We start from the raw sequence: 25,784 nt of genomic DNA, 5'->3' as shown, positions 1-25,784 counted from the left end.
CCGACGCCTCTCGCTCTCCAGGCTTCAGGCGGCTATCCACAAGCCTTCAGAGCTCAGCAGGAACTCCTGCTGCGCTCCGAAGGCTTGCGGATAGCTGCCTGAAGCCCCCGGAGCGCAGAGGGGGTTTGCGCTGTGCTCCGGGGGCTTCAGGCGGCTTCAGCGAAAGCAATGCGAAGCCTCCGGAGTGCGGGGGGAGCTCTCCCTCTGCGCTTCGGAGGCTTCGCATTGCTATCGCTGAAGCCAAGGAGCCTGCATTCGCTCCATAAGACGCACACTTATAGAGCGAAAAATATGGTACTCACAGGCTGTCAGGGACCGAGAAGGAATGTGTTGGTTTCTGTTTGTGCCACTGTGCAGTGCTTGGAGTCACAAGACTCTGTTTTGCATTCCAGAGTTTCCAGGCTGTTGGAAGTCTCACGGAAGATGGATGTGACGTTCCTGGTTTCCTATTCCTTTGTTTTTCCAGTTGCTCTCTGCTTTCACAGAGAGAGCATGCATGTTTCTTTTCTGTCTGCGTAGTTAGAAATAAAAAGCTCTTTGCAATGTAGCTCATATTTCTCAGCTCCTTCCCTGCTGCTGGATACTCTGCATTACTCTGGAGCCTTATCAGAGACTCAGGTCGTTAATCATTGTCAGAGGCGATTCCGGAGGACTCGACCAGAGGAGTAGCTCGGTCGTAGCGGAGATACCGACATTTTTGGTTATGGGCCCAGAGGAACGGAATGCAATGATGGGAGCCCCATCCCCTTCTCCTGAACTTTCCCAAAGGCAGGAGGACAGTACTGATTTAAAACAGTGGTTTGCAGAGGGACATAGTCCAGAAGGCAGAAGCTGGGAAATTCTGGGTGAGGAACAGCTGGAAGAGGAAACATCAAGAGAGAAACAGCTGGTAGATTCAGTATCTTTGAACAGCATTCCTGACCCTCTTTCGCCTAAGACTAGATGGACTCTGAAGGGAGGGAGGTAGCCGTGTTGGTCTGCCGTAGTCAAAACAAAGTTTAAAAATTCCTTCCGGTGCATGCACGTGAAAGCTCATACCAATAACAAACTTAGTTGGTCTCTAAGGTGTTACTGGAAGGAATTTTGTTATTTTGTTTCGTCTGAGGGGAGGGCGTTCCACAGGGCGGGTGCCTCTACCGGGAAGGCCCTCTGCCTGGTTCCCTGTAACTTTGCTTCTCACATTGAAGGAACCGCCAGAAGGCCCTCGGCGCTGGACCTCAGTGTCTGGGCAGAACGATGGGGGCGGAGACGCTCCTTCAGGTATACTGGGCCGAGGCCATTTAGGGCTTTAAAGGTCAGCACCAACACTGGGAAAAGTGGCAGGACAAAAGAAAGATCTCTCAGACCCATGCCTAGGGATGAACAGATGAAATTGTGGGACAAAGGGAAGTTGTGAAGGAGCCCTTCATGTTGGGAGATTCAGGAAAGATACAAGGAAGTATTTCTTCCCACAGCACATTGTTGAACTATGGAACTTCCTGCCACAGGAGGCAGGGATGGCCACCAATATGGATGGCTTTACAAGAGGATTAGACAAATTCATGGAGGAGAAAAATATTGAGGGTTACTATCTAGGATGGCTTTGCAATGTTTCTGAATACCAGTTGCTGGAATGCACAGAAAGGCAAGAGGTCTCCTGGGCTCAGATCCTGCTTCAGAGATACACAGGATTGAACCCTGAAGCTTCTACCTGTGAAGCATATGTATATGCATATTTTGGGAAGAATCTCCCCAAGTTTTGTCTCTGGGAATGATTTCTCACAAGGCACAAACTCCCAGTGTTGAACAATGCAATTTCCCATGGGTGACAAACGGCTGGTGGTTTTCCTTCAGCAGTTTGAAACATTTTTTGATGTAGCGCATGGTTCTGTTTACATCCTTCCCTTCCAGGCGCACAATGGGGACTCCTCACAAGGAAAGACTTCATGCATGCCCTTGTAAATCTGAGAAATTAATGCCTTGTTTCATCTGTCAGTAATTTGTTTGGCAGATGTCTCAGTGAGGGCGGCTGCTAGATTTGGTGACTTTTGGATTTCCCTACAGTTTTTGGTCTTCCATCTCAGGAGCAGCCTTGCTTTAAACAGATTCTAGGCTCACGGGAATCTCTATAATAAGGGTGGTGAACCCATGTCACTCTCCCTGATATCAAGGGTCCAGCTGCCATCATCCCCAGGTAACATGACCAATAGTCAGGGCTTTTGACAAAGTCCCCCATGATATTCTTGGGGAGAAGCTGGTGAAATGTTGACTGCATAAGGTTACTCTGGAGTCCTGTGTCCAGGTTTGCGTACCACAATTTAAGAAGGATGTTGAGAAACTGGAAGGTGTGCAGAGGAGGGCAACCAAGATGATCAAGGGTCTAGAAGCCAAGTCTTATGGGGAACGGTTGAAGGAGGTGGGTATGTTTAGCCTGGAAAAGAGGACACTGAGGAGAGATACAATAACCTTCTTCAAATATCTAAAGGGCTGCCACATGGAAGATGGAGCAATCTTGTTTTCACCTGCTCTGGAGGAAAGGACTTGGACCAATGGCTTCAAGTTGCAAGAAAGGAGATTTGGACTCAACATCAGGAAGAACTTTCTGACAGTAAGAGGTTGGGGACTTTTCTTTGTTGGAGGTTTCAAACAAGCGTTTGGATGGTCTTTGTGGGATGTGAAACACAAGAGCAGTCAAGTACAACATTCCTAGAGTGAACATCTTTACACATGGGGAGGAATGTTTGTCCAGCCAGCAGGTCAACTTCCTGTTTCCTTCTGGGCTGGGACAGACTTCCTCTGCATGTGACTAGAGGTTGGTGTGGCCTCACCTGTGCAGGTAATGAGAAAAGCACAGGGCAGGGCAGCCACCTCTCTCTCTTTGACTACCTGCATCAAAGAAGCAACATCTGCTTAGCCAAAGATGCTTCCAGCCAAGAGAGAACAAAGGGACTGTCTCCTTATGAGATAGTTTCCAGGTGTATTGTTATGTACTGAGTTGAATAGGATCCAAAAGGCAGCAGTCTGATTGGTCCTAGAACAATAGGATCCAAAAGGCAGCAGTCTGATTGGTCCTAGAACAATAGGATTCAGAATGCAGCAGTCTGATTGGTCCTAGAACAATGCAGCAGTATGATTGGTTGGCAGGAACCACCCAATCATGCTCCAGATAGAAGTGAATCCACAACCTGATTGGCTTACAGTAGAATTCCGGAATTAGCCAATCATGTGCAGCCCATTGTGTAAATAATGTATATAAAGCAGATACCTTGAGGGGACTTTCATTCATTCCTCCTCACCACTATGAGCTGAATAAAGAGCATGAAATCACTTTGCGACTCTGAGTATATTTCATGTATGTTACTTTTCTAAGCTAAGTCTGCCTTCTGGGATCCGATTGTGAACAGAATGTGAGTTGAGTAAACTCTTTTTTATACTTTTATAGAAGACTGTGTCGTGTCTTATCTTTTATGAGGGAATAAGGGGAAAATACCACAACAGTTATTATAGAGGTGAGCCTGAGCAAACACATCCGCTGTGAGTTTAAAAAGGGGAATGTTACTGTGCTAAAGTGTGAACTTGTTTACACAAGTTGGAAAGGCTATAATCAGACAATATATCCTATCCTTCATCTCTGAACATTCCCACAGTCATTTGTCATGAATGCTTTAATTGAGATTGCATTGCAAGGGGTTGGACTAGATAACCCTGGAGACACCTTCAAACTCTATGATTCTGTGATGACAGCTGGAGTCTCAACAACATCCTGAGTGGGGAGGGGGCAGAGGTCCCTCATCGCTGCTCTAGAATGCAAGAAGAGCCCCGCTGGGTGTCAGACCAAAGGAGGTGGCGCTTCCAAGACAATAATTTAACACACACACACACACAAACATCTTTCCCACTTCTTTCTCCAGGGAGCTCAAAGTGACACACATTTATCACCCTCCCTGTTTTATCAAGGGACGCGGGTAGCGCTGTGGGTTAAACCACAGAGCCTAGGACTTGCCGATCGAAAGGTCGGCAGTTCGAATCCCCGTGACGGGGTGAGCTCCCGTTGCTCGGTCCCAGCTCCTGCCAACCTAGCAGTTCGAAAGCACGTCAAAGTGCAAGTAAATAAATAGGTACCGCTCCGGCAGGAAGGTAAACGCCGTTTCCATGCGCTGCTCTGGTTCGCCAGAAGTGGCTTAGTCATGCTGGCCACATGACCTGGAAGCTGTACACCGGCTCCCTCGGCCAGTAAAGTGAGATGAGCGCTGCAACCCCAGAGTCAGTCACGACTGGACCTAATGGTCAGGGGTCCCTTTACCTTTTACCTGTTTTATCCCCACAACATGGGGGATGTGTTTTGTATACAGTGGTACCTCGGGTTGCAGACACTTCAGGTTACAGACTCCCCTAACCCAGAAATAGTACCTCGGGTTAAGAACTTTGCTTCAGGATGAGAACAGAAATTGCGGGGTGGCAGCAGGAGGCCCCATTAGCTAAAGTGGTGCTTCAGGTTAAGAACAGTTTCAGGTTAAGTACGGACCACCAGAACGAATTAAGTACTTAACCCGAGTGTAAGTTTCAGGTTAAGTACCACTGTACTGCCCTTCTGTAGATCTCAGGGTGGTTCATAACACCCAATAAATAAAATAAGAAGAGCAACAACAAGAACAGCAACCCTGTGAGGTAGGTCAGGCTGAGAGGCAGCGACTGGCTCCCAAGATCAGACCCAGAGAGCTCATGCCTGGGTGGGAGTTTGAGCCCTGGTCTTCTAGGTACTGTGCTTTTTTTTCTAAAATAAAAAAATGTTTAGGGGTACTCTCATTTTCCTACTCATATTGAAATACTGCCCCTCAATGAGGCCAAACTTAGATTCACAAAATGTTTAGGGGTACGCGTACCCCTGCGTACCCCCCCCCCCCAAAAGAAAGCAATGTATAGGTCCTTGTCTGACACTAACCGCCTGCACCACCACCAGGGCCCCATGGTTGTCTCCCTCATGCCATTAAGACCTTTTCTTCTACTGCTAGACTGGACAGTGAACCTGAGCCATTCCATTTCTCTGGGGAGTGTTTTGCATAATACTGCTCCTTTCATGAAACGGCTGAAGTTTAGGTCAACTATTTGGCCAGTGACTAGCGTTAGCCAACCATGCGGTGAGCTGACCGTGGCCCCTGAGCTCTGCTTGGTTACATAACTCTAAACTGGGAGGTAGACTGGGAGGGGCAAGGTGGTAGCAAGGTTGGGTGCACCGGATTGCCCTGCTGCTGTGTTTGCACCACACTGACCTCACCACCACGTCGCCCCCCCCTTACCACTTGGTTTAATTTGCACTGTGGGGCTTGCATCCCCTCTGTCCTGCCCTCCCCCACCACTTGGGACATCATAGAATGCACAGAGCAGAGCAGGGCTCTGCTCACCGCAAGCCATGGATGTGCCATCTTCTTGATAGCGGAACACCAATTGCTCTGGCTGCCTTCATTGCCACATGTCACAAGATGACAACCGTGACCCATCAATTGCTTGTGGAATGACTGTAAAAGGTAAAGGGACCCCTGACCATTAGGTCCAGTCATGACCAACTCTGGGGTTGCGGCGCTCATCTCTCTTTATTGACCGAGGGAGCCGGCATACAGCTTCCGGGTCATGTGGCCAGCATGACTAAGCCGCTTCTGGCAAACCAGAGCAGCTCACGGAAACACCATTTACCTTCCCGCTGGAGCGGTACCTATTTATCTACTTGCACTTTGACGTGCTTTCAAACTGCTAGGTGGGCAGGAGCAGGGACCGAGCAACGGGAGCTCACCCCGTCGCAGGGATTTGAACCGCCGACCTACTGATCGGCAAGTCCTAGGCTTTATGGTTTAACCCACAGCGCCACCCACGTCCCTGTCCCTGGAATGACTGTAGCCAGGTGTTAATTGCTACAAATTACCTCTTCTAACATCACTCCACCCCCCAGGCCCCAAATCTCTAGTGATTTAAGAGAGGAAGGCAACAAAATCCCATGAACGCAACCTGTATCGAAGTGTGGAAATAAGAATTTGAGAAGAATTGGGATTCACCGGTGTTGGAGGCCTCATTGTCATGGAGGTGTTAAACTTATATCTGGACTTTACCACTGCAGACTGCAAAGGTGGGTATCCAAAGGCACCCACAGGACCTGAAAGATTGCACAAGCCATGATCGGCAGCCCCCTCGCCTGTTGCTGAAGTCGCCCATCACCAACTGCTTTGCCACCTCTCCTTTCTGTTCTTGCAAGGATGCTTCACAGAACTGATCTCATCTCTGACCGCAGGCAAAAATCACCTTCCCAGGCAAGGGAGATTGGAGCAAGGTTTCTTTCAGGCTGCGTCCCATGTTGGGGAAATATTTTGACAGCTTGGCTGAGGAGACCGCCGGGAGAAGAAGCTCATGTGTGGCAAACCGTGTTGCACCCAGCGCCCTTTTGCCCTGAGGCGGCCTGGATGACACTGGAGAGCTGGCAGAGCAGTTTGTGTCTTGTCAGGCAGGCTCACTTCCGCCTCCTGAGCTCAGGAGGGCTGGGCTTGTTGAGAAGCGGGGTGGGAGGAAGAGGAAAGCGAGGGAGGGAGCAGGAGAGGGCAGAAATGCAGCGGCGAAGAAAGCTGCAATTGTGAAGGAAGGTCCTTCTTCATTCCCCCACCCCACAACCACCTGTGAAGTCAATGAGATGCTCCAGAAAATTCCATGGCTGCTAAGAATAATGGAATTGTAGAGTCCAGCCTGTTGTCTTTGTCCATGGAGTTTTCTTGGCAGGGATACTGGAGTGGCTTGCCGGTTCCTGCTCCAGGTGGTTCACGTTTGGTCAAAACCCTCCACTATGACCTGTCCATCTTGGGTGGCCCTGCATGGCATAGCTCATAGCTTCTCTGAGTTATTCAAGCCCCTTCACCATGGCAAGGCAGTGATCCATGAAGGGGCAGTGATCCATGAAGGATCAATGACAAACCTAGACAGCATCTTAAAAAGCAGAGGCTGATTGCTGAAGAATTGATGCTTTTGAATTATGGTGTTCTTGAGAGTCCCATAGACTGCAGGAAGATCAAACCTCTCCATTCTGAAGGAAATCAGCCCTGAGTGCTCACTGGAAGGACAGATCCTGAAGCTGAGGCTCCAAGACTTTGGCCACCTCATGAGAAGAGAAGCCTCCCTGGAAAAGACCCTGATGTTGGGAAAGATGGAGGGCACAAGGAGAAGGGGACGACAGAGGACGAGATGGTTGGACAGTGTTCTCGAAGCTACCAGCATGAGTTTGACCAAACTGTGGGAGGCAGTGGAAGACAGGAGTGCCTGGCGTGCTCTGGTCCAGGGGGTCATGACTAAATGACTAAACAACAACAACAACCCCTGCAATGCAGGTATCACAGCTAAGGAACCTCTGTTTAAAAACCTCCAGTGAAGGAGAGTTCACCACCATCCAAAGAAGTCTATTCCACTGTTGAATGGCTCTTGCCGTCAGAAAGTTCTTCCACGTGTTTAAAATCATCTCCTTTCTTGACATTTGAATCCATTGGCTGGGGTCCTACCCTCCAGAGCAGGAGAAAACAATATTGCTCCATCTTCTAGTGTGATAGCCCTTCAGATATTTGAAGATGGCTCTCAAATCACCTCTCAGTCTTCTCTTCTCCAGGCTAAACATCCCCAAGTCCCTCAACCATTCCTTGAGTTAGGGTTGGATGAAGCTGCTTTAAATTCATTTCTCCACATTTCTGCAACAATTTGCAATTTAAAAAAGAACCCTATAAAAGTTCATCAGTATTTCAATGGAGATTTCCCCCGATAAACACATCTTGGTGTGAAGTTTTGACTAATATGCATATTTTTGCATGCAATATCCTCTAAAAGAATGCATCCAAACTCTTATTTTCACCCTATTTCTGTGACTGTAATTTGTTTTAACTGCTTTTATTTTCCAATTTTAAATTGTTGTCACCCACCCTGGGGCCTGTTGGTGACTTTTCCTGCCATATATACATTTTTGTATGTATTGCCTGGTTGTAGAACTGCATTGCAAAATTCAGGGAAGCGTGAATTTTGAAGAGGAGACTGGATTTCAGTTTGGGTATTGTTTTGAAAAGTGCACATTGGATTGTTTCTCATTAAAATGCAAACAGTATCCATTTCCCCCTCCATCCTTGCCAGGAGGCGGCACACAAGCACAGGAAGTCCACAGAGCCAAAGGCATGCCTAGGGAACCAGCCTCACACCTGATTGGTGGCTATGGGGTGCTGCCACTCCCCCTCCCCCCTCTGAATTGTGGGAGTGCATGTTTGACGTCTCTTATTTTTTTTAAAAAAATATTGTTGTTGTTTCTATCCCAGTTTTTTTTTTCAAATCCAGGACTTCTATTATTATTTTTTAATTTTTATTGGAAATTTTATTTACAACATAACATAAACCCCCACCCCCCCAGTACAGAAATACAATAAACATAACATACAACAATACAAACCAGCAAATAAAAGACTTCCTTTATCCTGTATCTGGCCTCCTTATTTACTTCTTATAAGCTGTTTCCTTTATGAATAATTATTAAGATTTTTCTAATTATAACTTAAATATCCACAAAGTCTCCTGCAGACATTAATCGAAACAAGTCCAGGTATGTATTTTAGGGCACTGTTTTGTGAAGTATTCTCTGCATTTCCCCCATGCTTTTTGAAACTCTTGTCTAGTGTGATCTCTAAATCCAGGACTTCTAATGCAGTTAAAGAGGGAGAAGAACTTCTACTCCTTTTCTCTAAACTGAAAAGTCCCAAAAAATGCTGCAACCTTTTCCCAGAGTGGAGTTTCTCCATCTCCATCTTGCTAGCCGTTTTCCAACTCTACAAGATCCTTTGGGAGGTGAGGCAACCAGAAAAAGAAGTGAAATAATTTCCTGGAGTGCGGTTCCTGGTTCCTTTGCAACAAGCAACGTGCAAAGCTTAGGTGCCAACATTTCCTTTCACACTTCCTCGACTGCTGAGCAATCCCCCTGGCAATCTTTGCTTGATGCCCTGCATGGTCTACTTGCTTGTGCGCTGAGAGCTGCCAAACTGAAGGTGCTGCAATAGTGGCTTGAGCAGATTCTCCTGGCTTAAAGCCAGCCACACTCACAGTCCCAATGTGCACAGAGCATGAACCTTCTAGGACAGGGTGGGCAACCTAAGGCCTGGGGGGCCGAATCCGGCCCAATCGCTTTCTCAATGCGGCCCACGGACGGTCAGGGAATCAGCATGTTTTACATGAGTAGAATGTGCCCTTTTATTTAAAATGCATCTCTGGGTTAATTTGTGGGGGCTGCCTGGTGTTTTTACATGAGTGGAATGTGTGCTTTTATTTAAAATGCATCTCTGGGTTATTTGTGGGGCATAGGAATTCGTTCATTTTTTTTTCTTTTCAAAATATAGTCCGCCCCCCCCACAAGGTCTGAGGGACAGTGGACCAGCCCCCTGCTGAAAAAGTTTGCTGCCCCCTGTTCTAGGGGGCTCTTCGTTCAGCCCCTGTCCCACCCTATCTAAAATATAGAGACAAGGATACTAACCTACCTTCTAAGGCTATTATTGTCAGGATTAAATATGGCAGTGAAGTTGCCAGCAAGGACCCACTGCAATGGTCACATTTCTCCTCTATTTGAAGATCTAAACTGGTTACCAGTGTCCATGATCTCTTACACTGGGTCAGACCATTGGTCCAAATAGCTCAGCAATTTCTACCGGACCCTATCTGAAATTTAGATTTGTTTTTAAAGGAGACAATAATACCGGCCTCCCAACTGGATGGAAGGCCCTTGGAGCTGGACCTCAGTGTCCGAGCAGAACAATGGGGGTGGAGACGCTCCTTCAGGTATACTGGACTGAGGCCGTTTAGGGCTTTCGAGGTCAGCACCAACACTTTGAATTGTGCTCAGAAACATACTTTCCCAAATGAGGCCTTCCACTGCCAGTACCCTTCCACCATTCAGCTTTCCATTCGTAAACCAAGGTAAAGTTCACTAACCGGAACACTACTTCCGGTTTTGCAGAGTTCGTAAACAGGGAGTTCATAAACAGGGCTGTTCTTAAACCGAGTTACCACTGTATCTTACAAAAATTCACTCTGAGCTGCTTTTCCGAGCCCCCTCCATTAAAGTCTTGGGTACAAGATGGGTGGGTTGCTTGCTCAGAAATATGACCTTCACTGCTCCCAGTCATCAAAGGACCCCATCCTCTATGAGGGCAAAGGCAGTTGTAACCAAGCTCTGGGTGAAATATATGAAGTGGCAATGCCAGCTTGGCCCCATGGTACCTTGTGACTGTGGGATGTAACATCACTGAAGCAGTCAAATACAACATTTCCTGTTTGCCCAGAGTGGAAACACAGGGGAATGTTGCTCCAGCCAGGAAGACTTCCTGTCACACCTGGTCTGGAGTATCCTCACCCTGCATGTGACCAGGTAGGTGGGCGTGACCCTAGCAGACCCTATAAAGGGGCTAGTCACGCAACCATCTTCCTCTTATGCTGCTCTCTCTTGATCCTCTCTCTCCATTTTGCTGTCTGCTGTCTGCTAGCTCTCAGCCAGCAGCACCAGGGCTCATCCCTCACAGAAGATGAATCCACACTTTTCTGTAACTGTAACTACAAGATAATGCCTGCCCCCAGCACCATACTGTGAACTTTTAAAGGAAGACCCTTGTGTCACTATTGTTTTTAAGAGGGAACCAAAGGGGATTTACCAGGAACAATCCAATCTGGATTGCTTAACTCAAATGATTCTCACGAATCCATCCACTAGCTTACTGCAATGTAAAAGGGAATGTGCTACATGACTCACTAGCGTGAGTGAGGAAGGATAATATTTAATCAATATATCCTCTCCTACTATCCTCCACATTCCCACATGGACAACTTTTGCTTGGTTACATAAAGCAGGTGAAGTCCCAGGCCCTGTGTCTTTCTCCAAAGACACTCTCCAGAAAGTTTTGTTTGATGCCATCCACGGCCAGTCCAAGACATTTTGCCACCTGAGGCGGAAGAAAAGTTGACCACCCCCTAATTCCACATATAGAAGTCAATCTTACTTCCACTCTGGTGACATTCCCCACCATGCCTGAGGCAGCAGGTCAGATTTCTAAGTGGGGCAGGAGTGGCCATGTGGAAACAGCAGAGACTGGCTGGGGACCCAGGAGGAACAGCCAGAAACTGCTGCTGCTACTCCTGAGTCAATGCTGCCTGAGGCAGTTGCCTTATTCGATCTAATAGCAGGGCCAACCCCAATCCCTTGCCTGCAAAAAGCAAACCACCACCACATTTTGTCTAATAGCAGTTACTTGGCCATTCACCTGTCGATATTTATGAATTACAGTCTCGAAAACAAGGCATAGAATCATAGAATCATAGAGTTGGAAGAGACCACAAGGGTCATCGAGTCCAACCCCCTGCCAAGCAGGAAACACCATCAGAGCTCTCCTGACATATGGTTGTCAAGCCTCTGCTTAAAGACCTCCAAAGAAGGAGACTCCACCACACTCTTTGGCAGCAAATTCCACTGTCGAACAGCTCTTACTGTGAGGAAGTTCTTCCAATTCAGTATGTCTCGGCAATTCAGTATGTCTTGGAAGATCATTAGAATTCATTGCAATGATGAATTAAAACGTATTTCAGAAGGCTGATTTTAAATGCATTCCTCTGAACAGAACTGGGCCAGACAAGTTGACTTTGGTGCAGCGATGCCACTTCACTGAAGTGGGATCATTGGGCAAGGGCTGAGGGGACCTGGGTTCAGAGGCCCTGAAACTCATGGGATGGCCTTGGGCCAGCCACTGTTCCCTAGCCCACGGGGATGCAAACACTGTGAACCCATGCACTAAATCATCATCATCATCATCATCATCATCATCATCATCATCATAGCATTCTCACATGCGAGAGAAAGAGGATGGATAATTAATAAATAAAATATCCTCACCTACTCATCTAAATCCATCCAACAGATAAGCTGTAATGCATGCAACAAAGATGATCAAGGGTCTGGAAACCAAGCCTTATGAGGAACACTTGAGGGAGTTGGGGGTTCTTAGCCTGGAGAAGACAAGACTGAGAGGAGATGTAATGGGCATCTTCAAATATCTTAAGGGCTGTCACATGGAAGGAGGAGCAAGCTTGTTGTCCCCTGCTCCGGAGGGTAGGACTCGAACCCATAGATTTAAGTGACATGGATTCCAACTAAACATGAGAAAGAACCTTCTGGAATGCACTCCTTTAGAAGGTGGTGGACTCTCCTTCCTTGGAGGTTTTAAAACAGAGTTTGTGTGGCCATCGGTCGTGGATGATTTGGTTGAGATTCCAGCATTGCAGAGGGTTGGACTAGATGACCCTCAAGGCCCCTTACAATTCTACAATTCTATGATGGGGGTGGTGGTGACAGAAATGAGAGAGTAAGGAAGGTTGGAAAAGAAGAGAGAATGTGGGAGAAAGAGAGAAAAGAAGTGTGGGGGGGGGAGAGAGAGAGAGAGAGAGAGAGAGAGAGAGAGAGAGAGGTGGGTGGCTGAAAGAGAGAAATGGGGTGCTCTGTCCAGTTCTGCCCATCACTGGCTCTGACTCCAATACCTCCCCTCTGTCTATGGCCAACCCTGGTCTGCACCCCCCGACCAATAATTACCTGATGGGAGTTGTAGTCCAAAACACCTGGGGTGCACCAGGTTGCAGAAGGCAAGGCTAGTGCCTTGGGTGTAGGGCACCCTTGTTTCCAAATGCTCCCACTTCAAAAATTGACATTTTGTGTATTCCTGGTTCATGCGGCTTGAGGAGAAATGTCCCACTGCCACATCTCACATGGCACCTTGAACAGCCCTACATTCATTACAGTGGTACCTCGGGTTACAGACACTTCAGGTTACAGACGCTTCAGGTTACAGACTCCGCTAACCCAGAAATAGTACCTTGGGTTAAGAACTTTGCTTCAGGATGAGAACAGAAATTGTGCAGCGGCAGCAGGAGGCCCCATTAGCTAAAGTGGTACCTCAGGTTAAGAACAGTTTCAGGTTAAGAACGGTACTTAACCTGAAGTGTCTGTAACCCGAGGTACCACTGTAATGAATTTAGGTACTTAACCTGAGGTACCACTGTATTGACTATGAGACCTGAAGTTAAAAGCTTTGGCTGCTCTTAAGTCATAGCATACCACATACATTGTTTCAGCAATCCATGCAGAAAACCCGGAGTAGAGCGAGGCAGTGTGATTATCCCCACATTTGTGACCCTGAGGGCACTTTGCATTTCACGGATGAGCAGAGAGGAAACAGGGTCTCCTTGCTCACGATGCAACACTTAGCTGTAATTTTGCACACACTGTTGGTTCTGGCTACACCAGGCAGAATCGTAGCTGGAGTTTCAACCGCCGGTGATGGGTGTACATGCACTTCATCTCCAACAGAGGCAGATGCTTCTGGTTTGCGCATTGGAACATGGACTTCACAGTCCGGGTGCGACATTTGCAAAAAGCAAAAAACCACCACCGCCAAACCCTCTCCAGGGATAAATGTGTAACTAGGTGGCTTCTTCCCACACACCATACTGAACATGCCACATCCTGGCTCCCTGCCCAGACAGCTCAGTGAGGGTGATCGGGTGTGTGTGAGAGAGGGGAATCAATTATGCCGATGTGCATCCATGCGCTGATGCCCGGCTTACGTGTTCCATCAGGGTACGTGGGGGAGGAGGGGATATCCAGCCACATCAGAGTCGCTTCTCTGCCCTAGTTACCTCAAAGGCAGGGTCACTATCCTGCAGCCAGATCCCTTGTGACAGCTAGACATGGGTAGCAGGTGGGTGGGTGGAGTGGGGTGTAGAATGGGTGGATTTGGTGGGAGACTAAAACCGTACCCCTCATCTCATTCTTCCCATCCACCACTGCAGTTGCTGCTCCATATTTATTCAGCCAGTCTTTGCCAACCTGGTGTCTTCCAGATGTTGTCAAACTATAACTCCCATTGCATTCGTGCCGGCTGGGGCCGATGAGAGTTGCAGTCCGAGAGCATCAGGAGAGCACTAGGTTGGCAAAGGCTGCATCAATCAACATCAAGTGTCGTCTGAAATAATTTGCAGAGGGGCTGGTCAGCGTTCAGGAGAGAAATCTAATCCTCCAGAAAGCAGCCTCCGAAATCTCCTCTGATGCTCTTGAGATCTGTCACTGGCTTAAAGCCCCTCTCCCCACAGACCCTTCATTTGAACCCAATAATTCATTTTTTTTTTCCAATGCCAATGGCCAGCTCTGTCGTCAGTGAAGGAACAGGGCTGAAAATATTACCTCTGGCAGGCATAGGCAAAGCGTTCCCCCCTCTTTACAAAATAAACATGACACATTCCTGCGCATATGGCAACACAGAAATGCAGCTGAGAGACCCGAAACAGCTGCACCGAGTCAGGATTGATCCCAGCACCCTGCCCACCACCCCTGGCTCTAGATATCTGGTCCTGCCCTTTGCAGCCTCCCTGAAAAAGGAGAGGTGCGTTTGCAAGAAAAGCTCGTAGGGGTTCCTGCGGGGAACATCGCCTGGATGTGGGCAAAGGCAATGGAAGCCTGGGCAGTCCCGGGGGTGATATAAGGACAGTCGAGGGTTGCAGCATAACAAAGTCTATTCCATCCCTGTTCCTGACCACCCCCCACACCCACTCATCTGCCAATGTTAAATTCATCCACCCCCAATGCCCCCAACCTCCTCACCCCAGGACTGTGTTGCTTTGCGCTGCAGGCAGCTTGGTGCAAACACTTGAACAGCAGCCAAGAAAATGGGGGGGTGGGGTGGCAAGAGCCTAGGGAAAAGAGGCAACGGAGCCCCAGCAGTTCTGTGCTTCGAAATCAGGGTGAGAGGCACCCCAAGAAGCAGCTGGATTGGCTGACAGACAGGAGGGGCAGCAGCTGGGGGGGGGTCTGGAAAGGGACTCCTGGAAGCCCACCGAGGAGCAAAGACTGGGAAGAAGGTTGTTTACATGGAGCTGAGACTGAATCATTAAAGGCGAGGGAGGGAGATGGGGGGTGGGATTGATTAGTCAGGTAGAGAGGAAGCTGGCTGATGAGAGGAAAGGGGTGGGAGAGTGGGCGGGAGGGAGGGAGGGAAGGAAGGAAGGATGAGAGTGTTCGCTCGTCCATACTGTCACTTAATATGGATGTACATCTATTGATTCTCCATTACCCGTATGACGTTCTCTTGCAAATCACTGCCTCCACAAACGTTCCTTCTCCCACAGTCTGGATTTTCACATACCAGGCATGCTCTAAAAATGAGAGGGTATGAGAAAATCCGTACGGAGCGAAAGTGTGAGGAGGCAGTGATTTAGAGGAGAGTGTCCTATGGGCAAATGAAAATTAACGGAGGGCCAGGAAGCTTGCTATTCACATTGGGGGATGGTGTGGATGAACCCTAAGGAGGGACCTTGCAGAAAAAGACGAAGTGGGGCAATGAAGGGAGTCAAGAGATGGAAAGGGAAGAAGGGAACTCTTCAAAGCTGACTGCCCAGCTAGTGCCCACCAGCTGCTTGGGACTACAACTCCCATCAGCCCCAGTGAGCCATGGTGGAGGCTCTGGAGTTGTAGTCAGGTAACATCTGGTTGGCGGGGCTGATGGAAGGCAGAGAGAGAAAAAGAGAGGGGGGGAAAGGAGAGGGAGAGTTGGAGACTGAAGACATTTAAACAGAACCAAGTGAAGAGGTAGATAAGTGAGAGAGAAAGAGATGGAGAGAGAAGAGAAATGAAATGGATGGATGGATAGGAGAATGGACCCCCCAGAGAATGGACCAGGAGCTCCCTTCAGGTTACTGCATGCCAGCCCTATAGTATAGTGGTTAGAGTGTTGAACCAGGGCCTGGGAGACCAGGGTTCAAATCCCCATCTGAATCTCCATGGGTGACCTTGGGCCAGTCACTGTCTCTCAGCCTACCCTACCTCGCACGGAATTGTTGTGGGTTGAAATGTGGAGTGGGGAGAACCATGAGCTCCTTGGAGGAAAAGGTAATATATAAATGCAAAAAACAAACAAATAAAAGGTCTTCCCCCCTCCCGCCCGCCCACAGACACACTCCCGGGGGCTGACCTTGTGGAGCTTCCACATGGCACCCAGGGCCTTGACCTCGTGGCTGGAGTGCTTGCCCTCCTCCAGGCACTGGTAGCAGACGGGCACCTTGCACTGGACGCAGTACATGCTGTGGTTCTCCAGCTCGTGGTCGGTGCAGGTGGAGATCTTGCGCGGGCTGAGCCTCCGGCTGACCCGGCCCTGGGCAGGGGGCAACAGGCGGTGCTTGGCTAGCGGCCCCCGCGGCGGGTGGCAGCGCAGGCGGCAGGGGTCGCAGTAGAAGACGTCGCACTGCTCGCACATGACGGTGGCCTCCTTGGGCGCCTTCTCGCACAGCTGGCAGCGCAGGGCGGCCGCCTTGCTCTGCTGGTAGCGGTCGATGACGCCCTCCAGGACGCGGTTCTTGGGGAAGCCGCGCAGGCCCCGCTCGTCCAGGATCAGGCTGCGGTGGCACTGCGGGCACGTCAGGCAGGAGTTGCGCGGCACCGGCGCCAGAGAAGCGGCCGAGGCCGGCGGCAGGTGCGCGGCGGGCGGCACGGTCGGCGGGAAGACGCGCACGCCGTTGGGAGACTTCTGGCACGGCGTGGTGGGCGCGCTGGCGAAGCCGCCGTACGAGCCGTAGCCGCTGTCCGCCTCGCTGTACAGGCTCATCTTGTCCAGGTCCAGGTAGTCATAATCGGAGGCCGAGCCGCCGGAGCCCGAGGCGCGACGGCTCTGCGGCGAGTCCGCCTCGGGCGTCTGCACCAGGATGTTGCGGGCGCACGCCTGGCACAGGTTGTGCGAGCAGGGCAGGATCAGCGGCTCCCGGTAGAAGGAGCCGCACACCGGGCACTTGAGCTCCTCTTCCATCTCGTCCATGGAGCACAGCAGCCGCCGCTGCCCCTCGACGGCCACCGGCGGCAGCAGCAGCAGCAGCGAGCGAGCGGAGGCGCTTTCAGCACCACGGAGCTTTCAGCACCAGGGACGGCGGACAGCGCCTGCTTGCTGCGCCGACGGCCAGTCTCGCTCTGCCTGCGCGCCGCCAGCCTCTGCGAGCGCCTGGCTGCCGCAGCCGCCCCTCCACTCCTCGGGCCCCCCCCACGCTCGCCATTGGCCAGCTCGAGCCCAGTGCCCGGCCTCCATTGGCCCAGGGAAGCCGCCCCCGGAGAGAGGAGCTCCTCCTCTTGCCCCCCAGCCCTCGCCGAGGAGGGGGCGGCCGCAGCAGAGGAGAGGCGCCGCTCCTGCTGCGGAAAAGGAAGCGCACGTCCTCTCTGGAGCGTTGGATGCGGCTTAGGCACCCACCCGCACTCCCAGGACACCCTGGGGTGCTTCACCCAGGACCCAGGAGGACGCCGTCGCCCAGTACAAGGGGATTGGCTGGGGGAACCACAGCCCAGTTGGGACTGGGAGACCTGTAAATGGGATTGGGAGGGGGGACGGGACGAGGCGGGTTGGATCCCCAGAGCAAAGGCCCGTTTAGCGCAGCATTTTATCCAGACTGACGCGTCTGGGAAGCTTGTAAATCAGGCGGGAGGCGATCGCCCCTCTCCCCGTTCAATCTCTTCTCCCCCACCCAGTCCCGCGCCACTCGCAGTTAATATCTGAAGACCATTTGCCTATGAAAACAGAGGGCAGGGATGGGTCCCCCGAGGTGTTTCAGATGGTATCTGACTGCAGAGGTCACCATCCTCTGACCATTGATCGTGCTGGCTTAGAATGATGGCAGCTGAAGTCCAATAACATATGGGAAACACCTGTTTTAGGGCCGTCCATGCATCACCTCCTCTTGTGGTAGCAAAAGTCCACAATTTAATCCTGGACTGGGAGAAGACTTCCCTGGTGTCTCTTAGGAGTCATTTTTGTCTGTGTGGTCTGTGATGGGTCTGTGTGGTATCCAACACAGCTGTTCCACGAGAGCAGTGGATTTCTGCTTGAGCCACAGAATCTCCCCTCCCCCCCCCCCGACTCTCCTCCTCTATTCACCTCCCAGAGGTAACAATCCCCAGAGTTCCCTGGGAAGAGAGATTAATTGTTAAACTTCCTTCCGGCAACTCCTGTAGCCAAGCTGGTGCCCGCCAATCCATACCCACTTGTGGGACATTTTCAGGAATAGAAAAAGCCAAGGTATAAACCCTTTTATACCTGGGACGTGGGTGGCGCTGTGGGTTAAACCGCAGAGCCTAGGACTTGCCGATCAGAAGGTCGGCAGTTCGAATCCCCACGACGGAGTGAGCTCCCGTTGCTCGGTCCCTGCTCCTGCCAACCTAGCAGTTTGAAAGCACAGCAAAGTGCAAGTAGACAAATAGGTATCGCTCTGGTGGGAAGGTAAATGGCGTTTCCGTGCGCTGCTCTGGTTCACCAGAAGCGGCTTAGTCATGCTGGCCACATGACCCAGAAGCTGTACGCCGGCTCCCTCGGCCAGTAAAGCGAGATGAGCGCCACAACCCCAGAGTTGGTCACGACTGGACCTAATGGTCAGGGGTCCCTTTACCTTATAGTTGAACTATGGAACTCACTCCCACAGCTGGCAGTGATGACTGCCAACATAAGTGGTTTTGAAAGAGGATTTGACAAATTCATGGCGCAGAGGGCTATTGACGGCTACTGGCCAGGATGGCTCCGCTCTGCCTAAACAGTTGGATGCAGCAATTCTTCTGAATACCAGTTGCTGGAGATCACAGAAGGGGAGAGTTGCTTTTGTGCTCAGATCCTGCTTGTGGGTTTCCCACAGGCATCTGGTTGGCCACTGAGAGAACAGGATGCTGGACTAGAGACAGGCCATTGGCCTGACCCAGCTGGGCTCCTTATGAGGTCGGGAGCGTTTTCTTGCTGGAATCCACTGCAAGACCCTTATGCATGCATTCCTGGGGTCTCTTGACAGCTGCTTCCAGGTGCACTGTGCTGGTCCCGGGGGCTAACCGAGAGGTGAGGTCCGAGTCCAGTCCGAGGTCGATGGTGCGGTATGGAGGCTGTCCATCAAGCTGAAGCTGGGTCCAAGGCAGGGAGTCGGGTGAGGTCAGGAACTCTGGCAGAAGAGCAGGACAGGGTGCAGGCAGGAACAGGCTACCAACAATGTTGCTCCCGCAACCTGGGACTGGGGCTGGCTGGCTTTTATCTGCCCCGAGGCATAGGGCGGCCCCGATCCTCAGGTGACTTGACTCTCCTGGCCTGGAGGCGAGCACTCCTCCTGCGGGAACTTAGTTCCCTCTGCCTCTGCAGCTCAGGAGAGGCTGGAGGGTTACCGGACCCAGAGGCAACCTCAGCTTCCTCTGACGGGGCTGAGAGTGGAGCACCTGCAGGCAATGGGTCCTCCATCACCTCAGGAGCCAGAGCAGACACAGCTGGTGCCTGCACCTGAGGACCCAGCACAGGTGAGGACCCTTCAGGCTCAGGCCCCAGTCCCGGCTCAGCTGGTTCTGGAGGCGGGACTCCTGTGCAGGCTGGGATTCCTCAGGTTCAGCCTCTGAGTCCAAATCCCAGGCCATCACACCCTCATTTGTTATCCTCATTGCCTTCTGTAGCTGCAACCCCTCTCTCTGTGGGATGTAAACACAGGAGCAGTCAATGACAACATTCCTAGAGTGTACATGTTAGAACATGGGGAGGGATGTCTGTCCAGCAAGCAGGTAAACTTCCTGGGGACGGACTTCCTCCGCATGTGACCAGAGGTGGGTGTGGCCTCACCTGTGCAGGTAATGACAAAAGCACAGGGCAGGCAGCCACTTTCTCTCTCTGCCATCTTCCTTCGATGAGGAAACATCTAAGGATGCTCTCTTGGCTCCCAGCCAAGAGAGGAGATAAGGACTATCTTGCTACAAGATAGATTCTAAATGTATTTTACCTTTTAAGCCTGTGTGCCTTCTGGGATCATATTGTGAACAGAACGTGAGTAAACTCTTTTATACTTTTATGAAGACTGTGTTGTGTCTTGTATTTTAAGAGGGAACAAAGGGGAAATTACCAGAGTAATTATTATAGAGGTTCTAGCGAACCTGTGCAAGCGTTACCGTTGCGAACTTAAAGGGGAATGTCTATAAACTCTGCTGATATTTTGGGAACTTGTTAGCACAAGTTGGATAAGGATATAATCTCACAATATATCCTCTCCTGCACCCCTGAACATTCCCACAAAGGGTTATTGGGCCCCAGTATTGCATATTTCTGCGTATTTTTGAAGGATTGCATTGGATTGTGATTTTAAGTTGAGTAGTATTTTTCTGAGTTAACTTCCTGGTAAGCACATGGTCCTTTGTTCCATTGTGCAGTGGGGATTAAGCAACCCCCCCTTCCCTCAGAGTTCACAGTGACCCAAGGCAGTGAAGAATTGTTTTTGCATTTTTTTGAATTTTGAGATTTTGATTTTAAAATTTTGAGAAATTTTGAAATTTTGAAGAATTTTCAAATTTTGGATTTTAAGATGGCTAGAGCAGCTTTTGATAGTGATGCAAAGCTAGGAATGCCTGTGCTGAATGAATACAATTTCATACACTGGAAGCAGCGCTTGATAGCATGTTTAGATTATAAGCACATTTTGGAAGCTTTAAAGCCTCAGCCTACAGGAACAACTGAGGAGGATTTAGCCAAGATAAGTGCTTGGAAACGCATGAACAGCGAAGCTAGACACATAATTTTGAGTGGACTTCGTGATGAGCAGCTATCATTAATAAATAGTACAGATGATGCATCTCAAATCTTAAGAGATATTGAGCGAGTGTATGGAGAATCTAGCATAAACTGCTTCAGAAACTTGGTGTGTAAATTAACCAGATTGAGGATGAATTCAAAAGAGGAATTCACAGAGCACATCAACAAGTTTACTGAGATTATTCAAAGAATTGATTTGACTCCCAAAGCTTTTGATGAAGATACAAAGATAGCATTTTTGTTATCATCACTTGGACCACGCTTTAGCGCATTTGTAAGTTTGATGGAACATAGACAAGGTCTGACTTTTAAAGACTTGATTGGTTATTTAAAAGAAGAATGCAGAGATAGAGCTGAATCTCCAGTGAGAAATGCTAGAAGCAAAGACAGCAGTTATGCATCTAGGCAATTTACAAAGATGAAAGAAATGCCTAAGAAAGTGATTTGTTTCAATTGTAACAAAGAAGGACACATTGCAAAGAATTGCAGAGCTCCTAAAGCGAAGAAACCCCACCCCTTTCAGCCAAAAGGGGAAAAGAAGGGGAAATGTGAATGCACATGGCTACTGCAAGAAAGGAATTTAACTGTCCAGAATCGTGAGAATAGACGTAATAAATGGATTTTGGATTCAGGTGCATCCTCCCATTTTTGTCATAAAAGGGACTATTTTAATGAGATAGAGGATGAAGAAGGATCTGAAATTGAAATTGCAGATGGGAACATTGTTAAAGCAAAAGGTGCAGGTTCCATGAGTCTGAAATGCAATATAAACAATGAATGCATTGAGAACACAATCTCTAGAGTTTTGTATGTTCCAGAGCTGAGCTGCAATTTAATCAGCGTGTCCACTTTGGACAAGAAAGGTTTCCAGATCACATTTGGAAATGGAGAATGTAAAGTGACTAGAAATGGCAAAGTATTTGCTCAAGCAAAGCTAATCAATGGTGTATATGAGCTTGATCTTTCAGAGAACCAGTCTGCAAAAGTGGCACATTCCAGCCAGAAGGATGAGGCAGATCTGGACCTATGGCACAGAAGGCTTGGACATAGAGACACCAGCGTCATTCTGGATCTACAGAAAAGAGATCTTGTAAGAGGTTTGCAGGTAAAGCAGAGCAACAAAGCTCCAGCAAAGTGCATAAGCTGTATTACTGAGAAGGCTGTAAAACCTTCATTTCCACGTTGTGCAGAACAAAGAAGCAACAAAGTGCTTGACATAGTGCACACTGACATATGTGGACCCATGAATGTTCCCTCACTGGGAAAGAATAGATATATTTTAATATTTCTGGATGACTTTTCAAGATTTTGTGTTGTATATTTCCTCAAAGAGAAGAGTGAGACAGTGGACAAGCTCCAGGAATACATTGCCATGGTCAAGAACAAATTCCAAAGAGCTCCAGCTGTGTTAATGAGCGACAATGGAGGTGAGTACTGCTCAAATGAAATGCAGGCTCTCCTGGCCAAGGAAGGAATTGCACACGTAACCACAATTCCTTACACACCACAGCAGAATGCCATAGCTGAGAGAAAGTTTAGGTCCATTATGGACATGACAAGGTGCATGCTAAAGGATGCATGTTTGCCACAGAAGCTGTGGGCCGAAGGAGTATACACGTCGGTCTATTTGCAGAATAGACTGCCAACTAAAGGTGCAGAGCGCACACCATTTGAACTTTGGCATGGGAAAGCTCCCAATCTGTCGCACATACGTGTGTTTGGAAGTCCGTGTTACTTCCACGTGCCCAAGGAACACAGACACAAGCTTGACTCCAGGGCAAAAGCAGGTATCCTGGTGGGATACGCCTCTGGAGGCAAAGGATACAGAATTATGGACTTACAAACTGGTAAGACAAATGCATACCATGCGGTTTATTTTGATGAATATGGAAAAGTAGACACTAAGAACACTGTTGTGGATTCTTCAGATGAGTCAGAAAGGACTCAAGAGTTCGTATATTTCCCTTTTGAGACCCCACAAAGTACTAATCTGCCTTCGAGTGTTACAGCACCCCCTACAGGCGACGCACCAGAAGACGCAGAGGACCAGAACCCTGGCGGCACCAGAGACGAAGATGAGGACTCAGATGGGGACATGCCTGCGTTGGAGGAGGATGAGGAAGCTGATGCGGTTGCAGAACCAGAGGTCAGGCGCTCGTCCAGAACCAACAAAGGTGTCCCACCATTACGGCTGTCCTACTTTGCAGGGTCGGCGTTTCCACAGGAACCTTCCACTTGGGAAGAAATACAGGAGATGCCAGCTGCTGAAGCCAGTCTCTGGAGGAAGGCCGCGCAGGAGGAGATGGATGCACTGCATCAGAACAAGACCTGGACACTCACTGAGCTGCCTCCTGGTAAGAAGGCCATTGGCAGTAAATGGGTTTTCAAGGTTAAGAAGGGGTCAGAAGGAGAAGTGCAGCGCTACAAAGCTAGACTTGTAGCACAGGGATTTTCACAGCGTTTTGGTGAAGACTATGATGAAGTTTTTGCACCAACCGTGAGGTACAGCAGCGTAAGAATGCTTTTAAGCATTGCGGCCTCCAAGAAAATGAGAGTGAAACACATAGACATTGCTACCGCTTTTCTACATGGGCAGATTTCTGAAGAAATTTATATGAAACAGCCCAAAGGTTTTGTAAAACCACATGAGGCACATTTAGTGTGCAAACTCCAGAAAGGACTTTATGGACTTAAACAGGCTGCTAGAGCCTGGAACCAGAAGTTGCATAAAATGCTGACGCAACTTGGGTACAAGCAAGGCGACGCTGACAAGTGCTTGTACAGTAAGTCAAATAATGGACAATTCTCATATATCTTAGCTTTTGTTGATGACCTGATTATTGCTACAGCAAGTGAGAGAGACTATACACAAATAGTAAAACACCTTAGCAAAGAGGTGGAGGTCAAGGAGCTAGGAGATGTCCAGTACTACCTCGGGATCCAGGTGGAAAGAGAAGAGGACGGCTCATTTCTTCTCAGCCAAAGACAGAAGATCCACGAGCTAGTTGAGCACATGCAGATGCAAGACGCACATCCAGTTGCTACACCGATGGCTACTGACTTCCTGAAGAATCAGCAGGATTCGAAGCAGTTGCCAGACAACAATGACTACAGGTCGGCGATTGGTAAACTTTTGTATTTAGTTACCACATGTAGACCTGACTTGGCTAATGCTGTGGGGATTCTTAGCAGAAAAGTGAATTCTCCCACTGAGCATGATTGGGCAGGTGTAAAGAGGGTGGTGCGATATTTGAAGGGTACCATGAATTGTAAATTAAGGTTACCAGCCGTCAGAGACCCTAAGTTGGTTGGGTATACTGATGCGGATTGGGCTGGGGATAATGCTGATTATAAATCAACAAGTGGTCATGTTTTCATGTTTGGGGATGGACCTGTTGCATGGGGCAGTTATAAACAGAGCTGTGTAGCATTATCTTCCACAGAATCAGAATACGTTGCAGCAACAGAAGCCTGCAGAGAGATCGCCTGGCTTGATCAACTCATAAAGGACTTTGGGTTGGTGAGGAAAGGGCCTGTCAGCTTGCTGGAGGACAATCAAAGTTGCCTGAAGCTGACGCAGAGTGAGAAGTTCCTGGCCAGAACAAAACACATTGGGGTTAAATACCACTACATACGCCAGATGATCCAGGATGGACTTGTGGAGCTATCCTACTGCAGCACCCAAGAGATGACTGCTGACATCCTGACGAAACCCCTACCAAGAGAGAGTTTCCAGAATCTACGTGTCAAGCTGGGACTCTGGGTGGTTGAATAAAGTTGTTTATGTTTTGTATATGTTGTATTGCCTGAGAAGGGGTATGTGGGATGTAAACACAGGAGCAGTCAATGACAACATTCCTAGAGTGTACATGTTAGAACATGGGGAGGGATGTCTGTCCAGCAAGCAGGTAAACTTCCTGGGGACGGACTTCCTCCGCATGTGACCAGAGGTGGGTGTGGCCTCACCTGTGCAGGTAATGACAAAAGCACAGGGCAGGCAGCCACTTTCTCTCTCTGCCATCTTCCTTCGATGAGGAAACATCTAAGGATGCTCTCTTGGCTCCCAGCCAAGAGAGGAGATAAGGACTATCTTGCTACAAGATAGATTCTAAATGTATTTTACCTTTTAAGCCTGTGTGCCTTCTGGGATCATATTGTGAACAGAACGTGAGTAAACTCTTTTATACTTTTATGAAGACTGTGTTGTGTCTTGTATTTTAAGAGGGAACAAAGGGGAAATTACCAGAGTAATTATTATAGAGGTTCTAGCGAACCTGTGCAAGCGTTACCGTTGCGAACTTAAAGGGGAATGTCTATAAACTCTGCTGATATTTTGGGAACTTGTTAGCACAAGTTGGATAAGGATATAATCTCACAATATATCCTCTCCTGCACCCCTGAACATTCCCACACTCTCCACACACACACACACACACACACACACACACACACACACATCACCAAGCCTGGCTTCCCTTTGGCCAAGTAAAAATCTCCTCTTCTCAATGTTTGCGCCTCTGTGGGCAACCATGGGTCATTTATCATTGTATCAGGGTAGAGGGTCTGCTTAGTCTGCAAATGAGCAGCAAACCTCCTGGATAGGAAAACCAGGAAGTGTGGGGCTGCTTTCCCCCTCCACCTCCCCATCGTCATGTACCATCATCGCATCCCGTGGCTTTCTACCTGACACGATATTTCAGCCCTCTTTAACTCGAGGAGACAATGCTTTGGGCCATACAAGATGCTGCTGCTGCCTCCTTGTCATGTTCAATATTGCCCCGAGGAGTGTTGCTTTTTTTCATAAGCAAAAGAGCTGTAATCTTTGCTTCCCTGCTCGCTAAACTCTTTGGAGAGACGCAGCGGTGGTTAGGAGTGTGGGAAAAGGTTATGAAACCAGATATAGATTTCCTGGTTCATTTGCGCATGCACTCGGCAGTTAAATAACGGGGAACAGAAAGGCAGTCTTCAAAGTTTGTTTTTTTGCATTGAATATGCCCAGATTTTTCCTTTCTTGAGAGTCGATGGAAGGTAGCCATCTCCAGCAAAAAGTTTTGGGTGTTCTAAAAGGGGGCAGCAGAGTGGGAGGTGGGTCTGAGATGACCTATAGTGCTCTGGTGCAGTTCCTCCCCCCCCCCAAAAAAAAACATTTTA

At 49.0% G+C, this 25,784-nt stretch overlaps 1 protein-coding gene across 6 annotated transcripts in view; it reads right to left on the bottom strand.

The window, feature by feature from the left end:
* TRIM9 (tripartite motif containing 9) overlaps positions 1-17,051 on the bottom strand; it is a 72,920-nt gene extending 55,869 nt beyond the window's left edge. For 4 of the 6 annotated variants that reach the window (XM_083612845.1, XM_083612847.1, XM_083612846.1 and 1 more), the window contains exon 1: positions 16,032-17,051. In XM_083612845.1, coding sequence (XP_083468971.1) covers positions 16,032-16,868 — 837 coding nt within the window. In that variant the 5' untranslated portion in view covers positions 16,869-17,051. The remainder of the gene's footprint in view (positions 1-16,031) is intronic. The other 2 variants (XM_083612848.1, XM_083612849.1) reach the window with 1 other exon arrangement.
* Positions 17,052-25,784: the final 8,733 nt, after the last annotated feature.

The sequence above is a fragment of the Podarcis filfolensis genome (assembly GCF_964270895.1).
Source record: "Podarcis filfolensis genome assembly, chromosome: 1".
Classification (NCBI taxonomy): Eukaryota; Metazoa; Chordata; class Lepidosauria; order Squamata; family Lacertidae; genus Podarcis; species Podarcis filfolensis.
Note: the sequence above shows the minus strand (reverse complement) of the source record. Positions and strands in the feature narration are given on the sequence as shown.